Source organism: Diceros bicornis, chromosome 1, assembly GCF_020826845.1.
Source record: "Diceros bicornis minor isolate mBicDic1 chromosome 1, mDicBic1.mat.cur, whole genome shotgun sequence".
In the NCBI taxonomy this organism is placed as follows: Eukaryota; Metazoa; Chordata; class Mammalia; order Perissodactyla; family Rhinocerotidae; genus Diceros; species Diceros bicornis.
The window spans coordinates 51,658,491-51,682,509 of record NC_080740.1 but is presented as its reverse complement, the minus strand read 5'-3'; the positions used below and the strand labels follow the sequence as shown (position 1 = coordinate 51,682,509).

General features: G+C 37.2%; 1 protein-coding gene across 2 annotated transcripts in view; it reads right to left on the bottom strand.

The window, feature by feature from the left end:
• Positions 1–609: 609 nt before the first annotated feature.
• The window catches only part of SLC22A4 (solute carrier family 22 member 4), a 58,777-nt gene continuing 35,367 nt past the window's right edge, over positions 610–24,019 (bottom strand). For both annotated transcript variants that reach the window (XM_058540184.1, XM_058540194.1), the window contains 5 exons: positions 22,898–22,998; positions 21,049–21,263; positions 19,967–20,149; positions 10,818–10,953; positions 610–8,640 (listed from right to left, as the gene is read on the bottom strand). In XM_058540184.1, coding sequence (XP_058396167.1) covers positions 8,565–8,640; positions 10,818–10,953; positions 19,967–20,149; positions 21,049–21,263; positions 22,898–22,998 — 711 coding nt within the window. In that variant the 3' untranslated portion in view covers positions 610–8,564. The remainder of the gene's footprint in view (positions 8,641–10,817; positions 10,954–19,966; positions 20,150–21,048; positions 21,264–22,897; positions 22,999–24,019) is intronic.

Sequence of the window (24,019 nt, the reverse complement as noted above, 5' to 3'; positions counted from 1 at the left end):
TTAACCTTTTTTTTTTTTTTTTTGGTGAGGAAGATTGGCCCAGAGCTAACATCTTTTGCCAATCTTCCTCTTTTTGCAGAGGAAGATTAACCCTGAGCTAACATCTGTGCCTATCTTCCTCCCTTTTGTATGTGGGATGCCACCACAGCACAGCTTGATGAGCAGTGCGTAGGTCCGTGCCCAGGATCCAAACCCACAAACCCCAGGCTGCGGAAGCAGAGTGCATGAACTTAATCACTATGCCACCAGGCCGGCCCCACCATCTTAACCATTTTTAAGTGTACAGTTCAGTAGTATTAAGTATATTTACATTGTTGTACACAGATCTCCAGAACTTTTTCATCTTGCAAAACTGAAATCCACTAAACACTAATTCCCCCTCCTCTTCCTCCCACCCCCCACCTTTGGTAATCATCTGTCTACTTTCTGTTTCTATGATTTTGACTATTTTAGATACTTCATATGAATGGAATCATACAGTATTTGTCCTTTTCTGACCAGCTTATTTAGCTTAGCATGATGTCCTTGAGGTTCATCCATGTTATAACATGTGGTAGGATTTCCTTCTTTTTTTTTTTAAGGCTGAATACTATTCCATCATACGTATATACTACATTTTCTTATTGGTTCATCTGTTGATAGACACTTGGCTCACTTCTAGCTTTGGCTATTGTGAATAACGCTGTGATGAACATGGGTATGCAAATAGCTCTTTGAGATCCTACTGTGAATTATTTTGGATATATTCCCAGAAGTGGGATGGCTGGATCATATAGTAATTCTATTTTTAGTTTTTTGAGGAACCTCCATACTGTTTTCCATAGTGGCTGCACCATTTTACATCCCCACCAATAGTGCACAAGGATTCCAATTTCTCCACATCCTTGCCAACAATTGTTTTCTATTTTGTTTTTTGTAGTTGTTGGAAGATTCACCCTGAGCTAACATCTGTTGCCAATCTTCCTCTATTTTGTATGTGAGCTGCCATCACAGCATGGCCACTGATAGATGAGTGGTGTAGGTCTGCTCCTGGGAACTGAACCCAGGCTGCCAAAGCAGAGTGCGCCAAACTTAACCACTGGACCACCAAGGTCGGCCTGTGTTCTGTTCTTTTGATAGCAGCCATCCTAATGGGTGTGAGGTGGTATCTCACTTGGTTTTGATTTGCATTTCCCTAACGATTAGTGATGTTGAACATGGTTTCATATGCTTGCTGGCTATTTGTATATCTTCTTTGGAGAAATGTCTATTCAAATCCTTTGCCCATTTTTTAACCAGATTATTTATTTTTTGTTGTTGAGTTGTAGAAGTTCCTTTTACATTCTGGATATTAACCCTTTATCAGATATATGATTTGCAAATATTTTCTCTCATTCCATAGGTTACCTTTTTACTCTTTTTTTTCATTTGACACTCAGAAGTTTTTAAGTTTGATGTAGTCCCATTTGTCTATTTTTGCTTTTGTTGCCAATGCTTTTGGCGTCATATCCAAGAAATCATTGCCAAATTCAATGTCCTGAAGGTTTTCTTCTAGGAGTTTTATAGTTGTAGGTCTTACATTTAGATCTTTAATCTATTTTGGGTTAATTTTTTTTTTTAATTTTATTTATTTATTTTTTTCCCCCAAAGCCCCAGTAGATAGTTGTATGTCATAGCTGCATTTCCTTCTAGTTGCTGTATGTGGGACACGGCCTCAGCATGGCCGGAGAAGTGGTGCGTTGGCGCGCACCCGGGATCCGAACCCAGGCCGCCAGCAGCGGAGCGTGCGCACTTAACCGCTAAGCCACGGGGCTGGCCCATATTTTGGGTTAATTTTTGTATATGGTGTAAAGTATAGGTCCAGCTTCATTCTTGTGCATGTGAATATTCAGTTTTAACAGAACCATTTGTTGAAGAGACTGTCCTTTCCCCATTGCGTAGTCTTAGCACTCTTGTGGAAAATCATTTGACCATATATGTAAGGGTTTATTTCTGGGCTCTCTATTTTGTTCCATTGGTCTGTATATCTGTCTTTATGCCAGTTCCACACTTTTGTGATTACTGTTGCTCTGTAGTATTTTTTGAAACTAGAAGTGTGAGGCCTTCAACTCTGTTCTTCTTTTTCAAGATTGTTTTGGTTATTCAGGGTCCCTTGAGATTCCATATAAATTTTAGGATGATTTTTTTCCTAGTTCTGCAAAAATGCCATTGGGATTTTAATAGGAATTGCATTGAATCTGTAGATCGCTTTGGTTAATATGGACATTTTAATGATATTTGAGTCTTTCAATCCATGAGCATGGGATGTCTTTCCATTTATTTGTGTCTTCTTTGATTTCTTTTAGCAATGTTTTGTATTTTCAATGTAAAAGTCTTTCACCTCTTTTGTTAGCTAATATTTAGTTTTTTAAGATCGCAAATAATGCTGTGATAAACATCTATGTGCATAATTATTTCATATAACTGATTATTTCCTAGCTGTGGAGTTAATACATTAAAAAAAAAATCCAAGCATTTTAAGACTCTGGAAACATTTTGCCAAGTTGTTTTCCAGAAAAAATAAACCAATATACATTCTCACCAGAAGAATATGAGGCTGCATCTCATCATACTCTCATCAATATTGAATAATGTCATTTTGTAATCTTTGCTAATGTTAGTTGGAAAATGGTGTCACATTGTCACTTCAATTAGTATTCTTTTGATTACTTGTGAAGCAGAACACTTCTTTTGTATGTTTATTGGCCAATGTTTTCTTATTTGAAAACTAATAATTACTTTTTCCCATTTAACTATAATAACGATAATAATAATACATTCATTCATTTTTTCAACAAATATTTATTGAGCACTACTATGTGCCAAGCACTGTTCTAACTGTTGGGGATACAGAAGCACTCCTCATGGAATGTAAGCCCTATGAGGAAGGAGGACAATAAAGAAAATTAAGAGGTAAATTAGTTAGGATGTCAGAGTGTGATAAGGACTATGGAGAAAAATGAAGCAAGGACAGGTAAGTTAGGACAGAGAGAGAACAGGATGAAATTTAAGATAGTGTGGTCAGGTAAGGATTTATTAAGCAGGTGACAGTTGAGCAAAGAAAAAGTAAGTAAGGGAGCAAGGCATGCAGATACCTGGGAAGAGCATTCCCTGGAAGAGGGAACATGCAGAAGCATGTCTAGTATGTTCAAAGAAGAGCAAAGTCTGGGTAGCCTGAATGAAGAAAGCAATAGAGAGAGTAAGAGGAGACAAAGTCAGAGAACTAAAGGGTGGAGGCACATAGAGTAGGGCCCCATAAGTCGGGTGACTATATATAATTTACCATCCAAATTGTGACATTAGAATGAGAGGTGGAGGGGTTATTAATAATTACACTAGGCCAATAGATAGAAACTGTGATTGTCCTGGGAAAACTGGGACATGTGATCATCTGACTTATGCACTATTATAAAGACTGGCTTTTTAAAAATCTGACTGAGATGGAAAGCTATTGGAAGGTTTTGAGCAGAAGTGACATGATCTCATTTAGATAACTCAGACTGCTATGCTGAGAATAGACTGAAGGAGGGCAGGAGCAGAATTAAAGAGGAGGTACCAGTTAGGAAGCTAACAGAAGCCAGTCAAGAAACTAAATTCTAGGTATGGTGAAATTATGGCCAAAGACTTTATTGACAGATTGGATATGGGATATGAGAGAAAGAGCAATCGGAAAAATGGAGTTGCCTCTGACTGAGACAGGGAAGACTTCAGGAAGAGCAGATTTGGAGAGGAATCAAGAGCACATACTAAATTTGGACCTGTTAGGTTTGAGATACTCATTAGATTTCCAAGTGAGGATATTGAGTAGGCAGTTGGTGTGTGAGCCTGGAGTTAAGCTCTCTATGTATTTGGTAGTTGTTAATGTAGAGATGGTATTTAAAATCATGTGATTGGATTTTTCAAAAAAGGAAGAGGATCAAAGACTAAGTTCTGGACGTTCCAATGGTAAGCAGTAGAGGAGATGAGGAAGAACCAGCAAAGGAGACTGTGAAGGAGCAACCAAAAAAGTAAGAGGAAAACCAAGCAAATGTGGTGTCCTGGAAAGCATTTCAAAGAAAGAGAACTCAGTTTATCTGATGCCTTGAGAAGGCAGGTAAGATGAGGACTATGAATTGACCATTGAATTAAAAAACATGTAGATCATTGGGGACCTTGATAAAAGCTGTTCTGGTGCAGAGGTGGGGACTAAAGCTTAATTGCAGTGGATTCGAGAGAAAACTGGAAGTAGCAAGTATAGAACCATCTTTTGAGGAGTTTTGCTATAAAGGGACAAGGTGAAATGGGGCAGTAGTCAAAGGCAGAAGTGGAGTCAAGAGAGAGCCTTTTCATCATTGTAAAAATAACAGCATGTTTGCATGGTGAATGAGAAAGATTCGGTAGAAAAGGAAAAGACTGATGATGGGGGAGAGAGTTAGGAGAATTGCTGGAGCAATGTCCTTGAGTAGGTAAGGGGGCAGGGGCACCAAGTGCATAAGGACAGAGAGAGCTTGAGAGAGAGAGAGAGAGGACAAAGCCTGTGCTAGGAGCAGAGACAGTTTATCTCAAGTAACAGGAGAAAAGACAGATTGTGTGGGTACAGATGCAGTTAGGTTGGTGGATTACAGTGGTTAGAATCTGTGGAAGTTCTTTCCCATTACTTCTGTTTTTAGGTGAGATAGGAAGCAAAGACACAGCTGAGGGTGAGCACGGGGAGGAGATGTTGGAGTTCTGAAGAGAAAGGTCACTGAGGATAGAGAATGGAGCAGGGCAATGGAGCATGACTGTCAGTCAGCAACAAGGCTCTTCTGGAAATGGCTGATGATTAATTTAAAGTGAGACCAGTCAGCATATTTGCATATTTTTTTCCAGCTACATTTAGCTGTGCAGGTGAAGTTGGTTGAGGGTTGGATTTAACCAGCATTGTAGTTTGCCCCAAAGAGTAAGGCAGATTAAGAAAGGGGCAATGAAGTTGATTATAATAATTAACTATGGAATTTAGTGAGATGAGAGAGAGAAAACATCTAAGCCTGCCAGGCATTGGCTAAATATATGCATTATCTCATGTAATCCCCACAACCACCCCATGGAACTGCTATTAGCCTCTTTTTACAAATTAAGAAGCTGAGGTTTAGGATAACTATAACTTGCTCAAGGCCACATAGCTGATAAGTGACAGCCAGCATCAAGCCCAGGAACACTGGTCTCCAAAGGCTGTGCACTTAACCTTCTTGCTATCTGCTTTAACTTGAGTATTAGTGGTACTTTTAAAATCGATGCATAAACAGAAAGGACAACAACTGTCCAATTTATTTTTGTTAATATTTTTCCAACTTGTGTTAATTTTAAGATTTTTGATATACAGGACTTTTTGAAAATTTAGAGCAAAATCTATTTATTTTTACCTTTAATTTAATTCCCTATCTATTCTTAGATTTAATTTATTTGTTTAATTTTTTGTTTTGACTCTCTAATCCATTAAGAATTAATCTGATGTTTTATGGTGATGCTATATTTTTTTCAGTTTTTTCAATTTTTACCAGTTTTCCAGCTTATCAATTGTCCCAGCACTAGTTTTGAATAATTTATCATTTTCTTGATAATTTGCAATATACCTTTATCATATGTTACAATTTTATAAACATTTAGGTCTATTTTTGGGCTACCTGTCCCATTTCACTGATTTATCTTTCTCTGTTTTTTTAGATCTGTGAGGGAATATTTCACCTTACCACTCTTTTTTTTTCCCAAAAACTTTGTAGACAGTCTTATTGTTTCAAATGCCCTTTAGAATTCTTTTTTAAGTTCCTAAACTATTTTATTGAAATATTAATTTTAATTATGTTACAGTAGTAAATTAATTTGGTAAGAATGGCAGGTTCACAGTGTTCATTCTACCCATTCAGGAACATGGCATGTCTCCATTTAAGTCTTAAATGGAATAATTTCTTCACTTAGGTTTTATACATTTATTAAGATTATTTCTAGGTATTTTATGACTGTTATGAATGGATCCTGTTTTTTTCCAGTATATTTTCTAGGTGGTTATTTCTAGTACATAAAAGTTTGCTGATTTATGGAAACTTCTTATATACCTCCACATAAACTGAAGCTTTTAAATGAAAGAATTTTCAGTTAATTCTCTTGGATTTTAAAAATAAATAAAAAATATTATATGCTCCTCATAATATTGATAATTTTGTCTATTTTCTAAGGTTTTACTTCGTATTTATATTTTGTACTATGACTATAGTTACTAAAATGTACCCCAAAATGTTGAAAATAAAAGGTGCTAAATCATGTATCCATATAATTTCTGTTAATGGGATGCCTCTAGTGTTTCATTCTAACATGCAGTGTAATATTGGCTGTCAGTCTGAGATTGCTCCAGAAGCTGCCTTGTAGAACTAACTTTAAAAGTCGTTTTTAAAAATCAGGAATATATCTTGAATTTAATAAAATACTATTTTGACATGTATTGATCTACTTTGTCTTTGAACTACCAGAGAGATAATCATTTGTGTACTTATTGCCTCTTTATAAATAGATTTTTAAAAAAGTCATCTCTTACTACCACAAAATATAAAGCACCTGTACAAACAGTAATAAAAGTTAATTATCAATCCCTACTTTTTATATTTAGAAAAAGCTTTAAGAGCATTTAATATTTAGGTATTTAAAAATTCAGATGTCTATGTATCAAACATAACATTTTCACCAAGCTAGAGTTACAAAGTATTTTAATTAAAATGAATATTTATCAAATGCCTGTTACATGAAAGAAAGCACTATGCTAAGCAGCACTATGCAGGATAGAAAGATAAGCAAGAGAAAGTCCCTGGCAACAAGACAGGAGCCCAAGTGAATGAGGGTAACAAGTACACGAGAGCACAGAGGAGTGAACAGTCACTGTTGGTGGGAAGGAAGTTCAAGGAGAGCTTTTAGGGAAGCAGCATGACCCACTCGCTGAGAGACAGGCAGCCCAGTGCCCTGTGGGGTAGGTGGAAGGGTGATCCACACAGGCTTCGTCAATGGGGGAGAAAAAAGCGCTGGGTGGATGCAGCTGCACACCTGCATTCCCAACGACAAAGCATAAACTATTCTAAGATATTCTAGTGGATTTTAAAGTAACAATCAAAAAGTAGGATCAGTGTGTCAGTGCTTCAGATATAAAACACGTGTAAGAAATATGGCAATATAGAGAAAAATTTCTGAGTTAATCAGAAAAGTTAAAGATAAGGATCTTGAAATAATAAGGACAGTTGATCAAGATGTTATATCAAAGGTTCCTTTGAAAAATATTGAGATAGTGAAAATTTGCATTGGGGGATAGTTAGTTTTAGGAGATGATGCCACCAAGCAGCATCAAAAACCAGTGGCTGCCTATTCCTACAAGTGCACCATGGCACTGGATATGTTAAAGGGTCAGTAGCTTGTCACCGTGCTGCTCTCAGAGAAGCCACTTTCAGTGAAAGCATGTGCCCGGAGTCTCCAGGACTCACTTCTTGCTTTGTTAACATCTCAGCATGCCTAAACTATGGTGAGACACAGAGATGACATTTATTTTCTGAGCTTATGGTAACACGTTATCCCGTTAGCGGCTTTTATCTTTTACGCTGCTCATTCGTGGAACTGAGGTTCTGCTATTGCTGACTGGTTGGAGAGAATACAGCTGCATACCGTGCTTAGGAAGGTATGTATTGATGGAAAGAACTGTTTTAAAAGCTCTCCAGATTGTTGGCGTGGATAGCCTTCTTCCTGGGTGCTGACCCTTCTAGGCTGTGGGGCACAGAGACCATCTCTACCAATCTAACTGGTTTGTGCAGTTTTCCTGAGTCTCTGTTTACCAGCGAAATAAACAGTCTTAGGAAACAGAAGGCTTAGTCACATGCTCAAAGAGAGCACAACAAATGTGCACCATTCAATAGGCTGTGAGCTGTAGCTGTTGAAACTATAGCTAGGAACGGCCTTGGTTCCCCTCTTAAAGGCCAACAGGCCATGAGCCAGGCTACTTGATCTCTTGCTGCATTTCACTTGTGAAACACTATTAATATCTGCCATCAATTCCTCTCAAAGGAGCGTATAACATTTTCTGGATAGGAATACTGCATATAATCATTTGGTTACAGTGGCATATAAGTTCACTTCAAAAACTACTATAATTTTTAATGTGCTGTTTCAGTTATACACACACACACAGTTGTCACCTGATAATTGTGTTAATACAATGACATTCTTTTTCTTTGTATAATATTTATATGTTTGGAAATAAGTGTTAATCTTCATATGGATTTACCAATCTTTGACCAACACATTTTCAAAAAATCTTACAAACCCATTTCATCGAATTAATTAGCAAGGAGAACCCTCTAGAAATGGTTTGTTTTGAGAAATAAGGAGATTATCTGAAGAGCGGTCCAGAGTTTGCTCTATGACAAGCATTTCTCAACAGCAAGGTCTGTTTTAGTGTTAATCATTATAGTCAGTCCATTTCATCAGGAAAAGCTTTGGTTTCTTCACAGAGTCTTATGTATCTGTTTTTCAGTTACCCAAATGGGGTAGAAATTTTATCAGAATGAAGTTATTAGAACTTTGGGATTTTCTTCTTTGTCCACGGAATCTTTTGTTTTTTTCCCAGATCTGAACCTGAAAATAAGATAGGTGCTAAAGAAAACTAAATATTCAAGATTCTCTTCCTCAAAATGCCAAACTGACACTGAAAAACATTTCTCCAGTTAATGAACAAGTAATTATTTTAACTCTAATAAGAACCTCATGAGTCTAGAACTAGTATTTTATGATTTTGAATATTTGGAGCCATTTTCTTAATTAAATGTAAACAAAACCCAGAATTTACACTCTTTTACAGTTTCCCTGAGGAAAGGATAGAGGGGTAAGCATGAAGTTCTTGGCAAGTTAGAGTTGATATTGAAGTAATTATATCATTAGAAGAAAACAACTTATCAAAAATGGGCACCTTTTGCTGTTCATGTTCTGTCAGGGATCAGAATTCATTCACATATAGACTTATCTTTATCATTGCCGGGCACTAAAAACACATTATCTTATATAACCTCACAATAGCCACATGAATTACTCCCCTATAATAGATAGGAATACTGAGGTTTAGTGAAAATTAAGTAATTTGCCCAAATTTATGCAATAGTTCCGGGATTTGAAGCCAGGCAGTTTCACTCTAGAATCTAAACTTCCCCTACCATACCACTAATCTTTTAAATGTTTGCCAATATGTGATATAGAAAGATATTTGGTTTTTGTCCCCATTCCTGACAGAGTTCCTAAATCCATTGTAATTTCCTGAGTGATGGGGTAACAGGAGTGTCTTGTCTTTTATTCTCTTGAGGAGACTCTTGGCAGGGGCCCTACACAGCTGCAGATGGGGGCTGGTGACCAGAAAAGCCAAGCCTTGATTAGAAGCCTGGAACTTTCAGCCCCACCCCCCAACCTCCAGGGAGGGGAGAGGGGCTGGAGACTGAATTAATAACCGATCACGCCTATGTGATGAAACCTCCATAAAACCCCCTAAACAGTGGGGTTTGAAGAGCTTCTGAATTGGCAAACACATCCATGTGCCAGGATGGTGACGCTCCCCAACTCCACAGGGACAGAATCTCCTGCAATCTGGACTTTTCTGGACCTCACCCTGTATACCTCTTCATCTGGTTGTTCGTTTGTAACCTTTATAACAAACTGGTAATAGTAAGGAAAGTGTTTTCCTGAGTACTGTGAGTCGTTCTAGCAAATTACTGAACTTGAAGAGGGGTGTTGTGGAAACACCCGATTTTAAAGCCAAGTTGGACAGAAGTGTGGGGACCTGATACTTGAAACTGGCATCTGAAGTGAGGGCAGTCTTGTGGGACTGAGCCCTTAAACCTGTGGAGTCTGATGCAAACTCCAGGTAGTTAGTGTTAGAATTGAATTGAATTATAGGCTACTCAGTTGGTGTTAGAATTGGTTGGTGTCAGGAGGAAAAATCCTCATAAACTCATAGGCCAAAAAAATGATATTGAATTGTTTTATTTCGTATTTATTAATATGGATAAATATTTATTTTTCATGTATTTATCTGCCACTGAAATTTCCTTTTCCGTAAACTGCTTGTTCATGTCCTTTGTCAATTTTCCTACTGAGCTGTTTGTCTTTTTCTCATTAAATGCTAAGAGTTTCCTGTGTATTAGGTATGTTAATCCTGTGTCTATATTGTGTGTTGCAAATATTTCTCCCCTGGCTGGTTGACCTTTGTCTTTATTTATGGGTTCTTTTTTCCTGTGCCAACAATTCTAAAATTACATAATCAGATATATCAGTCTTTTCCATCATGGCTCTTTGCTTTTCATCTCATACTCAGGCATTCTGGAAGGTTATAAAAATATTTACGTTTTCTTCTGGTACATTTATGATTTTACATTTTTAGGCCTACGTTTTTAATCTTTCTGGAATTTGTCTTAATGTATTTTGAACTAGGATTCAAGTTTTTTATTTATCCAAAAAGGCTAGCTGAATGTTCTAACACCTTTTACCAAATAATCTAACTTTCCCCACTGATTCTGAATTGCTACTTTTTATCATGCACTGAATTCTCATATTTTCTTGAGTTTAATTCTGATTATTCTAATCATTGCATTGATTTCTATTCCTATAGTATTATTACACTGTTTTAATTACCATTCCCTAGTAATACGCTTTATTATCTGATAGAGCTAATCTCCACTTTTTCTTCTTCTTCAGAACCTTCCTAGCTATGCTTGCATGCTTATTCTTTCCAAGAAATTTTGGTTTCATTTTTTTTAAGTTTCACTTACCCTTTCACTTTCTGCATCTGCTCTAAGGTCTCTGGCAGAGCCATTCCAAAACTTTCAGGGAAAAAAAGGGTGATGATTCCGTTCAGGACAGTCAGGGTGCCCATGAGGATGTAGGGCAGAACTCTGTTGTAAGCACCTGTAAGGCATGAGGACATCAGTTAGACACAGGGATTCTCCATATGCTCTTGAGAAGCATTTTGTAAAGATAGCAAACAGTATTTGAAAGAAGTTTTAAATCTGAACATTTTCAGGAGAAATAAAGTATGCAAAAGATCACAGTTTCTTTTTGGCAGATGCCATTGCCTTTGGCAGATCATGTGCCTACTTGATTTTGAATTTTCCTAAGGTCTTTCATGTCAACTGGTATTTTTTAAGCTAGTACTTAATCATGTGTGACAGATGTTCCTTTGATAGAAATCTTGGCCTACCAAAGTTCTCCTCTTAAGGTGGAGGTAAGTGGAGATGGGTGACAGGAGGATATCAAGGGGAAAGAGGTTGACCAGGATGTTTCAGGGACTGGTACTGGCTCTTTTGACTGGTGTGATCTTTGCTTTTGCCCAAATCAGTAGGCTGTAGTGGAAAGCTAGGTTCACAGATCCACGAGACTTTTTAAAAAAAATCTAAGTAGGGCTGGCTCCGTGGCTTAGCGGTTAAGTGCGCACGCTCTGATGCTGGCGGCCCGGGGTTCGGATCCCGGGCACGCCCCAAGGCACCACTTCTCCGTCCAACCTGAGGCCGAGTCCCATGTACAGCAACTAGAAGGATGTGAACCTATGACATACAACTATCTACTGGGGCTTTGGGGGGAAAAAATGAATAAATAAAATCTTTAAAAAAAAAAATCTAATATTTCCGATGCAGTTTAAATCAATAAATGTCAGGCACTGTGAAAGCACCGTGCCTGGCTTTGGTTTCTTTTTGTAGCATTTATATGTCTTGGTTTTACATGTAATTGGAAGAACCACTCCACTTCTTCTTTATCTGGTGTTACTCACACAGTGTTACTGCACAAAATTGGGGTTCTCTTGCCCGATTCACATAAAAAAATTAATTATGGCATTAGCTCTTGGAAAAAGAAATCAGCTTTATTCTGTGAGATTGATCTGCAGGGAGACAGGGGGCATATGCCCTCAGATCTATCTCCCCAATTCAGTATTTGGGGCAAAATTTAAGAGGTTAGGGAGAATAGGATGGCATGTGGAAATGCTGGTGGGACAGGTTTTGATTGGTGGCCTTCAAGCATTTATGGTAAGGTTCTAAATGATGAGGTCTTATGATGAGGTTCTAAACATTTATGGTAAGGTGGGGAAGGAATTTTAACACCATATCTTCCTGAATGATGGACCCCTTGCTTTTGATAAGAGTCTGACTTTGAAGTTCCAGTCATGTCCCAGTCCTTTGGTTCCATGGTCATTTCAGGTCAAGATGTCTTCTTCTGTACATGCTCTGGCTACATGACTTTGCAAATTTTCTGAAAGACAATTTCTCAATTACTCTGTTTTTAAGATGGGGTCAGTTGAACTGGTCCTGGAGGGCCCGTGGTTACAAATCCCCCCTTTTTGTTGTCCATTCCTCATTCTTGAGAGATATAGGGCGATGACTGCTCTAGCTTCTTCCTGTTGATAAGGGGTGTAGGTTGTTCCATCTCACTGAACCAGTCTCTTAGTAAGAAGGTGATGGAAGTGGGCTCCCAAAGTTAGGCCTATATTCTGTAAGCAAGTAACTAGGTATTTAATAAGAAGCATTTCTAGAGAAACAAAAAGAAAAACAAGGTTAATGGTTGGAGCAAATCATAAACCAGTTTCTGAGCCCAGGGGGCAGCCAGTCAAAAGATTTCTAGATGGCAGGGTCAAAGCATCTTTTGCAGTCTGAAATGTCTCTGATGATGTCATCAAGTGTTCAGGTATCTTTCTGAGAGACATGAATCTCTCTTAAGTTTATATAAAGATGTCCAGCTTCAGTTTTCAGGGCTTCAAGAAAAAGGGTCATTTCAGTTCTCAATGATTCCAAATGAAAATGATAGAAAAAATTGAAAGTGTTAGTTTTGAGATTTATAGCCAGATATTTCAGGAGCCTAGAAGAATTCAGGATCCAGTCCAAGTTACAGATATACAACAAAAACCTCAAAGACAATGATCAGAACTAGAATCTAATATCCATGAATGTGTACTATAGTTTCTAATGAAACATAATTTTTCTCTCTAAAATCACCCTCATTTTACCAAAGATATCCAAATTAGGACTAATTGGCTGGCAAAATAAGTCTAGCTTCAATAAACTTGGTCCAATTATTTACATAAGTACAGCAAGAATAGCAATTGATCATATAGGCTCTTTTAAATTTGCTTTGCTGGAACTTTTCATAAGGAATCTCAAATTGAACTTTAAAGGCCTCTCGAGGCCAGGAAAACCAAGCCAAGGACTTGTCATCAGACTGCCTGCAATACCTATAGAATTGGGTGAATTCCTCTCTTTTCTTGAAGTTCCTCAAAACATCCTGAGGTTCTTTGCACCTGCTAGGGTAGTGACCTTCTTTACTCACCTGGTAAGGTTGCTGGGAACCTGTAAGCAAGGTACCAGGCCAAGATTTCCAAGTGGCTTTATTTCACGAAGTGAATCTTTGTTCTTCAAAAGCTGGCTGGTCATATCTGAAGCTATGCATGTCTTTCTCAAATATGACATTCCGGTCAAGGCCTTGGTAATATAACCAATATTTCCAATTGTGTCTTGCTATAAGGAGATCAGATTCTTATTGAACTTATGCAAATAACTATATTGCCATGAACATAAGAATGCTCACTCATCAAGAGTTTGCAAATTCTGGAGGGATCAGGTAGGGAGAAAAAGATAAATGTTTCAATTCTGCCTACAAAGGTATAATTTACCAAATTTCTGTAAGTCATAGTTAGCTTAAGAGAAAAGAGAAAAAAGTTTCCTTAAATCTGAAAAAACAAAACACTAAAAATCAGCAATATCTTAAACAAAAAGTCATAAAAATTATAATCATCCTCATCAATTCATTCAGTCCTGTGTAATCTATTCTGGATCTTAATCTTCTGTTAGCAGTTTTATGAGGCCATCAGTTTCTCCATTAGACTTCTGTAATTTCCTACCCAGCTCAGTTTTATAATCTGAAAGTTTATCAGAAACCTGTAATCTAGAGTAAGTGTCAAAGTCCTTTCCTTGAGTCTCTCTGAAGATGAAACATTTGCAAAAGCAGAGTAAAACAAAACTGTCTGTAAATGACAAAAGACTTAAAAATGGCAATTGACAAAGAAACTTGGTTATTTCTGTGACATACAACACTCTAAGATAACTAGAATTATAGCTGACAACCAGGACAGATCAGAATTTTAGGAATGTTATATAATTTTTAAAACACTTATATCAATAACATTTACCCACATAATGTTGTAAGTCCCTATGAAACAATGCTTAGTTATCCATTTAACCATGGTGACAATTAAAGATTTTCAGGTGAATGCAGAAAATTAAATAGCTATAAGAAAAACCTTAGCACCTGTGATTAAGGACCTGATAAAAATAATACAGGAAACTAATTTTGATAAAACATAAAATCCCTACCCTTCTGGTAGACTACTCAAAGAAAAATACCTTTCATAATCTCTTTATCAAGAACAGACTAAAAGTTTAAGAAAATTATCCTTTTAAGAGAAAGAAAACCAAATTTTAATTTTTGTACCAGCTTTCTTTTTATATTAAAACTTATTTATTTAATTAAATTAATTTTGATCTTAGCCAACTTGACCACGAGCAAAATTTTTTCCTCAGGGTTCCTCTTCAACAAATCTTCTATAACTTTCTTTTTACATTCTGAATTTGTACCATGCCTTCTTTCTTTCTCTAGGACAAATTTATCTTTCTTAACAAAGCAAATAAAAATATTTTCATTCTTTATACCTTCTTTACTGAAAGCATACCTTTTACTTTCCTTGACTACAAAGATGTTTTCCTTATTAATTTTTAGTAGCTTTAATCACATATATTAATTAGAATTCTCAACCCTTACTGACCTTTATTTTTAGTGAAAACTAAGAAGTGAGCAATTATGAACTGTCTTTTACATTAGCATTCTGTAGTTTGGCAAGTTTATAAACACTTTTCATAATTTCTAAAAACATGCTACTTCATAGTACAATTTTTAATAAAATACAAGACACATGTACTAATAGACCCAAACATCTTTTAGTTTCTCTGTAATAAGAAGCCAAAAGTAGATAAACTTAGACACATTTAGCAAGAAAGTTTCAGTATTTTATCTTATTTGAAAATGACCAAGATATTCAATGAATTTTTTATCATTTAATTTCTCCTAGAAAAACTTTGAAGTTTCAAGTTACCAAAGAGATTTTTGGATTTATTTTAAATACACATGCCATAACACATAATTATTGTTAAAAATTTCACCCAACACTTTTATCTTTTTCACATCTATTTAGTTTTCTCATTCCCAATAATTATTTAGATTGCCTAAAAAACTTCATGAGACATTAGGCAAAATTAGCTATCATTTTAAGTTATTATTTTTGCTAACCAGTTTTGTAACAGAGATAACATCAGCTTATTTGACCACTAAACATAGAGTAAAGTCTGTGTGTCTGCATCATATACAGTGCTGATAACTCTCAGGACATGTCCATTTTAATCAAACCAACAATCTTAAATAAGCTTTCATTTACCAAAGATTAATTTATGTCATGTTAACTTGAAAGACATTTGGGTTAATTTCTATTACATTTAGAAATAATTCATATAAGTGCTTACTTTAAGCCAATTGAATAGAGCTCTTTAGAAATTATACCATCCAGAGGTAAAATATCACATATATATAACATAGATATACACACACATACACAGAGTCTCCATAGCTATTGTTTTAAAATTACTTCCATGAATCAGGCACAGTAATATAAGGCTCACTAGTTTTGAAAGAATAACTGAATCCAAATTTTGTTTTAAGCTTTTTTACTATTTGTGGAAAAGACACCCAAGATGCTAGATTTTGGGCAAGGGTGCTCTTATGGCTGTTTTTTTTCCTTTTTCCCTTTTCTTTTCTTTAGTCTTAGGAATTGGTAATGGGCTAGATAGTTCTCAGAGAGTTTGCAAGCCTTTTGAGATAAGGGAAATGGGTGGAACCCAAACTGCCTCCAGAGCTTCATTTCCAGTCTTGCAAGGATTTTTTTTAAGGACAGTTGCTCTTCATTCCTTAGAAATTGGGTTGTAACTTAAATGACATTATAGGTTGATCTGCCTCTCCAACTGCATCATCCCTGATTTGCTTCTTTCCCTCTAGGTGCTTGTTTTATTTTTAACTTAGGGACAAAGGCCTGGAAAGAAAATTCCTATCAGGCTCTGAATATCAGCTTCCAGTTTGGCTGAATTTCTGATTTTAAGTTGTTAAATCCTTTCAAATATCTTGTCAGGTTTCAGCCAAGAAGAGCAGAAATTATACTTGGTAGTATTGAACAATTCCAGTAATCTTTAAGGTAGCAGTTTCCCAGAAAATCTCTGAGTCTCTTTAACTTTGGGAGGGGCTCATTTTAGGCCCTCCTTTGAAGGTAGAGTATGGGATGTCCATAAAGCTGTGACCTAATAGGCTTTTCTTTTAGGTACCTTTTATAACTTAATTTTCTATTAGCTTTTTGCAACAAAACTTTCAATAAGGTTATTTTGGAATTTTGAAGTTTTTACTTTTAAGTGTACTTTTAAATGATTTTACCTAATCAGAACGTTCCTTCTAATGGCCAATGAAATTCCTCTTAGGCTGATGGCAGTTTGGTATGACTTTTCGCCTCAAAAGGGAGTACAACCCACATTTCTGTCCGACCATCTTAGACCAGAAAATGGGGTGCAACTGCATTTTTGTCCAATCGTATTTTTGGGACCTCCACCTGACAAGTATTAAGCCAAGCCCTTAGGACACTAAACAAGCTTGTTAAGGTTCTGCAGTTCTTTGTAAACATTTATAGCTTCTAGAACATTTAGGTTTTGAATAATTGTGCTGGAAGGTGGCGCACTTGACTCTTTAAAGATTTCTTAGTTTCTTGGTTCAAAAGCTCAAAAGGAGCCCACAGTGGCCACTATAATTTTAAATTATCCTGGGTTATCTTGCCAGCTGTTTACAGTTATTTCCATTTTAGGGAGCTCTTTCCAAGGTGGCCACAACAAATAAGGTAATTTCTCAAGAGAGTTTGTTACAGTCATGGAGAAACTCAGTCCCCAAACAGACAATTTTAACAAATAAAATAGTCAAGCATAGACAAACATGAACAGACACAGAAATCCAATACTCTGGGACTCTAACCTAGGGTACTCTGGGATCCTACTCCAGAGTTTGGGACTCTAACCCAATCCGTTGAGTGCCCCAGCAGCTGAAACCCTCTTATCTTGTCTCTTTTGAACCCACTATTCTAGCCTTGGGACTTTAATCCACCAAAATCTCCCCAGTGGGGACTCTTAACCCACAATTCTATGAAATATTAGACAATTTTAGGCACAGGTGTGTTTTAACGAGGTCACTCACCCAAAAGGCGTTGGATCCTAGAGCTGTGTCTTCTCTCAAAAGGAAAAAGAGTGCCAAGGTGACCTGGGGCACCATGGCGGGAAATGGGAATCCACTCAGCCAAGCCTCCAAACAAAAATGTCTAGGCAGCCACTTAAAGCCAGTGAAAAGACCCCACACTCCACCAGGGGCTCCAGAGCCTTGGGTGAGTGGTTACAGGACCTTGTCCCTTTGTGGTCAACAAAATTTGTTACTGCACAAAATTGGAGTTCTCTTGACTGATGCACATTAAAAAACCAATTAATTATGGCATCAGCTTTTGAGAAAAGAAATCAGCTTTATTCTGTGAGATTAATCTGCAGGGATACAGGAGGCATGTGCCCTCAGATCTGTCTCTCTGATTAAGGATTTGGGGTGAAATTTAAGAGGTTAGGGAGAACAGGCTGGCATGTGGAAACACTGGCAGGACAGGTTTTGATTGGTGGGCTTCAAGCATTTATAGTAAGGTTCTAAACACTTATGGTAAGGTTGTAAATATTTATGATGAGGTTCTAAACATTTATGACAAGGTGGGGAAGGAATTTTAACACCAGATCTTCCTGAATGACGGACCCCTCACTTCTGATAAGAGTCTGACTTTAGGGGCCCGCCCCATGCCATAGCGGTTAAGTGCGCATGCTCTGCTGCTAGCAGCCTGGGTTCGGATCCCAGGCGCGCACCGATGCACCGCTTGTCAGGCCATGCTGTGGCGGCGTCCCATATAAAGTGGAGGAAGATAGGCGCAGATGTTAGCCCAGGGCCAATCTTCCTCAGCAAAAAGAGGAAGATTGGCATGGATGTTAGCTCAGGGCTGATCTTTCTCACCAAAAAAAAAAAAAGAGTCTGACTTTATGTCTCGGTCCTTTGGCTCCGTAGGGAGGAGAATCTTTAGTTCTATGGTCATTTAAGGTCAAGATTTCTTCTTCTGCACACGCTCTGGCTACATGATTTTGCAAATTTTCTGAAAAATAATTACTCTGTTGATAAGATGGGGTCAGTTGAACTGTCCTGGAGGGCCTGCAGTTACAACAGGAGAATAATAGATCCTCATCTTGCTTCCCTTCTGCATATGGAGATTACAGAGGAACAACACACCCAAGGATTTTATTTGACAAAGAACATTAATCTTGAAGCTTCTCTGAGGCCTCTGTGTCACTAGCAGCAATAGCTATTGTGGAATAGAAAACTCTGTCTCAGACTCCTCCATTATGTACCAATGGGCCACTATTAGACCATATGAGGATGGTTTGAAAGTACAGGGAAGAACAAGGGGAAATGACATCACTCTACATTAATAATGTGCTTTCTCCTGTGTTGTTCAGGGCAGCAGTGCAGAGTATGTTTAAGACAGGAAAATTTTTCTCTTTCTCTATAAGGATTTAGAGTGTACCTTTTCTGAGAATTCATATGTCTTTGGGGATATATATGGGTGTATGTGTTTGAACCAGTAGGTAACCAATGGATAACTCAGAAGACTAAGGAAGTGTGTCTACATCTCTCACCAGTAGAGTCCTTAATGAGGATTCGGCTTGGAGTGCCAGATCTTATACCCACTGAACATCCCACTGAAGCCCCTCTGTGATGTTATTCCAGATTGATAAATTTGATTAGATAAAAACTAAAATTTCCTGCATTGCAAAAATATCATAAAGTCACAATGTAAATGATAAACTAGGAAAAATATTTACAACATATATACAGAGGGCTAATTTCTTTCAATTACAAAGAGCTCTCACAAATCAAAAATGAAAAGTTGAATAAACCATTAGAAAGATGGGCAAAAGATATGAACAGTCAGGTCACTGAAAAATAAATAGAATGTCAATAAATATAAGAAAAAATGCTCAACCTAATTCATAATTAAAGAAATGGAAATGAAAGCAACAATTATATCCAGTTGTCACATAAGAGATTATCAATGATTAAAAAATCGGATAATCCCCATTGTTGGTGGGGATATAGGGAAACAGGCAGTCTCATATACTGATATCTATACTGTAAATTTTGCACAGTATTTAGAGTTCAATTTGGCAATATCTATGAAATTTTTAAGTTGCTCCAACAATTTTACTTCTAAGACTCTATCCATGAATCCAAATATACATAAACAAACTAATAAAGGGTGTAGAGAGTAGGAGAATGTTTATTGCAGTGTTATTTGTAATAACAAAAACCTGGGAATGGCTTAAATGTCCATCTGTTGAGCCCAGTTAAATAAATTATGTATGTACATACATTGGAAGACTATATACTAACTAGAAAGAAGGTAAAAGAACTATATATACCAATATGGAAAGCTATTCTGATACAATGTTAAGTTTTTAAAAAGCTGTAAAACAATATATATAATACAATTTTGTTTGTGTGTTTAAGAAAATATATATTTATGTTGTGCAAAATAAAATGTCTGAAGGGCTACTCACCAAACTGTTAAAATTAGTTACTTCTAGGGCTGTGATATGGGGAGCCGAGAGAGGAGAGGTGAACATGTACTTTTTCCAGTACTTCCTATGCTGTTTGAATTTTTCACAATGAAAAGCTATTACTTATATTTAAAAAAAGAACAAACTGATAAAATGCATCTCACCGAGGTAAACAAAGTAGGGAGCAATGATGCTGCCCACTCTGGAGGCCATGGATGTGACCCCCACAGCCATGTTCCTAATCAGCGTTGGGTAGAGCTCTGCAGTGAAGACATACAGCATGGAGAAAGCAGAGGTGATCCCGAATTTTCCTAACATCACCAGACCAATGGACAAGAAGTTGTAATCTGGAAAAGAGACCCAGTGTAAACTCAGGTGCTTCAAGAAGTGATACTTTCATAACTCAGTTGCTTTTAGTGTCCTTTTTGCTTGTAAGGGAATGTTTTTATAATATAAAGATATTCCCCAACTAACACTTTCTCTTCAAATGCCGTAAAAATCGGAGATGGACAAAGATGGAGAGTGAGGGGTTGCTTTGTGCTTTGCTCTACTGTTATTCTAGATCATTGATGCGCCCAGTGACCTTTGTCCATTTTTACTTGTTACAATAATTTCCTGGCAAGTTGTTAGCATGTTAATACAGTTAAGGTTAATCTTCAAAGAGAAGGATCAATCCTTTCTATCCTGTTTACTATTATTAAGAAATTATATTTCTATGTATAATACTACATCTCAACAATCTATTGAATTAACATTTTAATAATATGAGAAAATTAGACATAAGGGGAAAAGGGAAGCATTTGTCCCTTTGTGTGCTTTTTATTGACTTAAACATTACAGACCATAAAAATCACTGACTTTATACTGGAACTGGCATGTACTACCAACTCTAATACTTGAATATATACCTCAGGGAAAAGGTTTGAAAGTAGCAAGAAATGGGAATCAGGGTTGTGACTGAAAGAAAGAGGTTTAAGGGTTTAGGTGAATATTTCTACAAAGGGGATGACTGGGAGCATGACTCTTCCTCTTCAGGTAGTGATTTCCTATTCTCCAAGGCCGACTCTTCTGTTTGAAGGGAGTTGTTCTGAACACAGGAAACTACATAGTTAGCTATCATTTGTCTAACTGACTTATGAATGGCTTATGATGTAAAGGCCACATAAACAGGGAGCATGACTAATAATTAGCCTAGTCAAGATGTGAATCTTTCCTGGTAAGCTGTTAATGTTGGTTTACTTCTTACCTGCAGGCACCACTTGAAATAAGAGAAGCACACCTCCTCCCAAGAACAGTACTCCAGCTATGATAAAACGCCTGGGCAGGGTTCGCAGGAGCAGCCAGGCTGTAATGTAAGCTGGAACTTCAATCAAGGCAGAGAGGAAACAGTTCAGGTAGGCATCTCCATGTAAATTAGGAGTGTTGAGAGATAGAGCAAAGTAACCCACTGAGGTTAGCATCCTGAAAAACAAAAGAAAAAAAAAAGAATGACAGAAGGATGGCCTGAATCACTCTAAAATTTCATGATGGTCAAGAAATTGTCTAGATCTTGCTGTCTTACAAGTAGCGACTAGCCACATACGGCTATTTAAAAGTAAATAAATTAAAATTAAATAAAATTAAAAATTCAGTTGCTCAGTTGCACTAGCCACCCTTCAATTGCTTAATAGCCATATGTGCCTAGTGGCTACTATAATGGACAACACAGATATAAAACATTTTCATCACTGCAGAAAGTTTTATTGGAGAGCACTAGTGCAGATATGCCAATATGCAACAATACTTCTCCTAGTCTAGTGAATTTCAAATTTCGATATTTCCTGAACGGTTTGTATGTCCTCATTCCCTTACAGCTATTATTTGAAGAAAGAATGTCAGTCAGTGACCATAAAATCCACATTTCATTCTTACCAAAAAAAATAAAGATATATATTTAATACTGTGATCCACTTACAGTAAATTCTAATTGATTTAGTAAAACTCACTTTAGGGAAAAGAATGCAAGTCCTGTAATGCTTCAATGTCTCACAGAGTGCACACTGCCCATTCTGTCATTACGGTTAACATCCATGTAAAAGCCTCTCTGTGGAAAAACGAGTGCACTATGCAGACGCCCCTGCGTAGAAATTTGCTTATTATTAACAGGAGTGGAAAGCAGAGGATATCTGAAAAATGTTTTAAGGAACATTGTTGAATCTTTTTATACAGACTCTACTAGATTAGGTAGCACAAGGGCTAATCCAAAACAAAATGAAAAATGAAACTTTATTGCTCTAGGGATCTTAGTGATTTTCACATTTGGTAGTAAGAGCAGCTGACATAAACTGGTGACTAGTTTATTAGTGGCTCAGTCGTGCTACTGCTCAAGATTCGTGTGCATCAATGACATGTAAGAACAAAGGAGGTCTATAGCGAGGAAAGCCATGTGCCTAGGACACACTTGCTTAATTCAGAGGCATAAACTCTCTCATTGATTTCCTCTAATTGCAAAACAGGGTGGCCCTAAAAATAGACAAGCTGCAGTCTGAACCTACTAGTTCTGATTATCATTTTTTTTGTGCCACCATCATGGAGTAAGCATGTTCCTTTTTTCTTCTTCCTCATTTCCTGGCAGATACATTATTAAATATAGTCTACAAAGTGAATTAATTATTTTTATGCCTTAAAATCACTCGGTAGTTTGCTATTAGCAAGTGTAAAAAGCTTGTCAAAACTCCAATCCAAGCAGTGGGGATTCAGGTTATTCTAACCTCACTGATCAACTGCCAGTACAGCTTCAGGAGGCAGGAGCTGAATCAGCAGCTCGGCTTCAGGCACCAGGGACATCATTAGTCTTAATCTCAATAACTTTAGGACAGGAGAGACTCTTTCTCCATGGGCCACAGTACTGCAGACTTAACTATCGTTCCCATGAGATTTTTTTCAGTATCCAATTCCATGAGTTGAATTGACGCATTTCCAACTAACTCAGAATTCTGTAATTTTTATTTGTCTCAGGAAGACCCAGGCCTTGCCCTGATGTTCCCTTGAATTAAAGAAAATCAGTTGTATACTTATGTGCTGCATGTCGCATCTCCAGATCACTTATTACTTACCATAGCAGCAAAGACATAATGGTTATTGTGGCAATATTCCGAGTCCTAAACAGGTCCAGAATAAAAACTTTCTGCTGCTTCAGGGATGTTAGCTCCAGTAGCTAAAATAATGCAAATGACCATGAGATTAAGAGATAGTGAGGAAGTATCCTCAGCCTTGACAGCATGGGAAAAACTTATGCATGTAACTCTCACTTCACCTTGAATATGTTTAGAAGTCTAGAATTTGCAGGGAATAAGGGCATCTACACATATGATGCCTATTCTAACACTTTAAAATGTTTGTGACTCATTTTAGACAGAGACCTTTTAAATATATAACATTGGCTCCACTGTCTCTTTATATAAAACCTGACTGCTAACATAGCCTTTCCTGACTCATGGTCATCACTATGGGTGACCTTAATCACACTGAGCTATGATCCTTCGGGCCTGTTGAGTGGGTAGGGCCATATACCCCCAAACTGCCTTGAGGTCCATGTCTGCTTTTTATACTTTTCTTGTTGTTGTCTCAGTGTCAGAACAGACTTGGGTTAACTTGGGGACCTAGGGCAAGTTGCTATTTATCCTCTCTGAGGCTTAGTTTACTTCTCTGCAAAACAGGTACAATAACTGGGAGTTGCAAAGATTAAATGAGATCATACATATAAAGCTTAGCATAGTACTTGAACCATGGTAAATGCACAATGCATTTTAACTATTATTATTATTATCCCTGCACCATTGAGGAGGAGCCACCAGCTGTCAGGGGTTAGCGGCAATTTCATACTGCTGTCAATGGGCTTCCCTCCTTTACTTTTAATTTACTGAAGTTAACTTGCCATGCATTAGGAATCTAGATAACCATGCTTATTAGAATTGAAACTAGCAAGTTACAAGGCTCTGAGGTGAGGAATCTCTTTGGGATCAAGTACAAGGACTTTGCGGCCCTACAGTGTGTGTGCAATAAGAGGCTGAGGAAGCAGATTCTATTATGAAGGAAGTGGGAGTGCCAGACCTGCCTTTGTAGCAGGTGCTCCTCAGATATTAGTATCCTTACTAAGAATAATCAGACACCTCCTCACGCAGCTCACAGCCATACTACCTTTTTTCTTCTACACTATTTGGACTGTACAGCTCTAA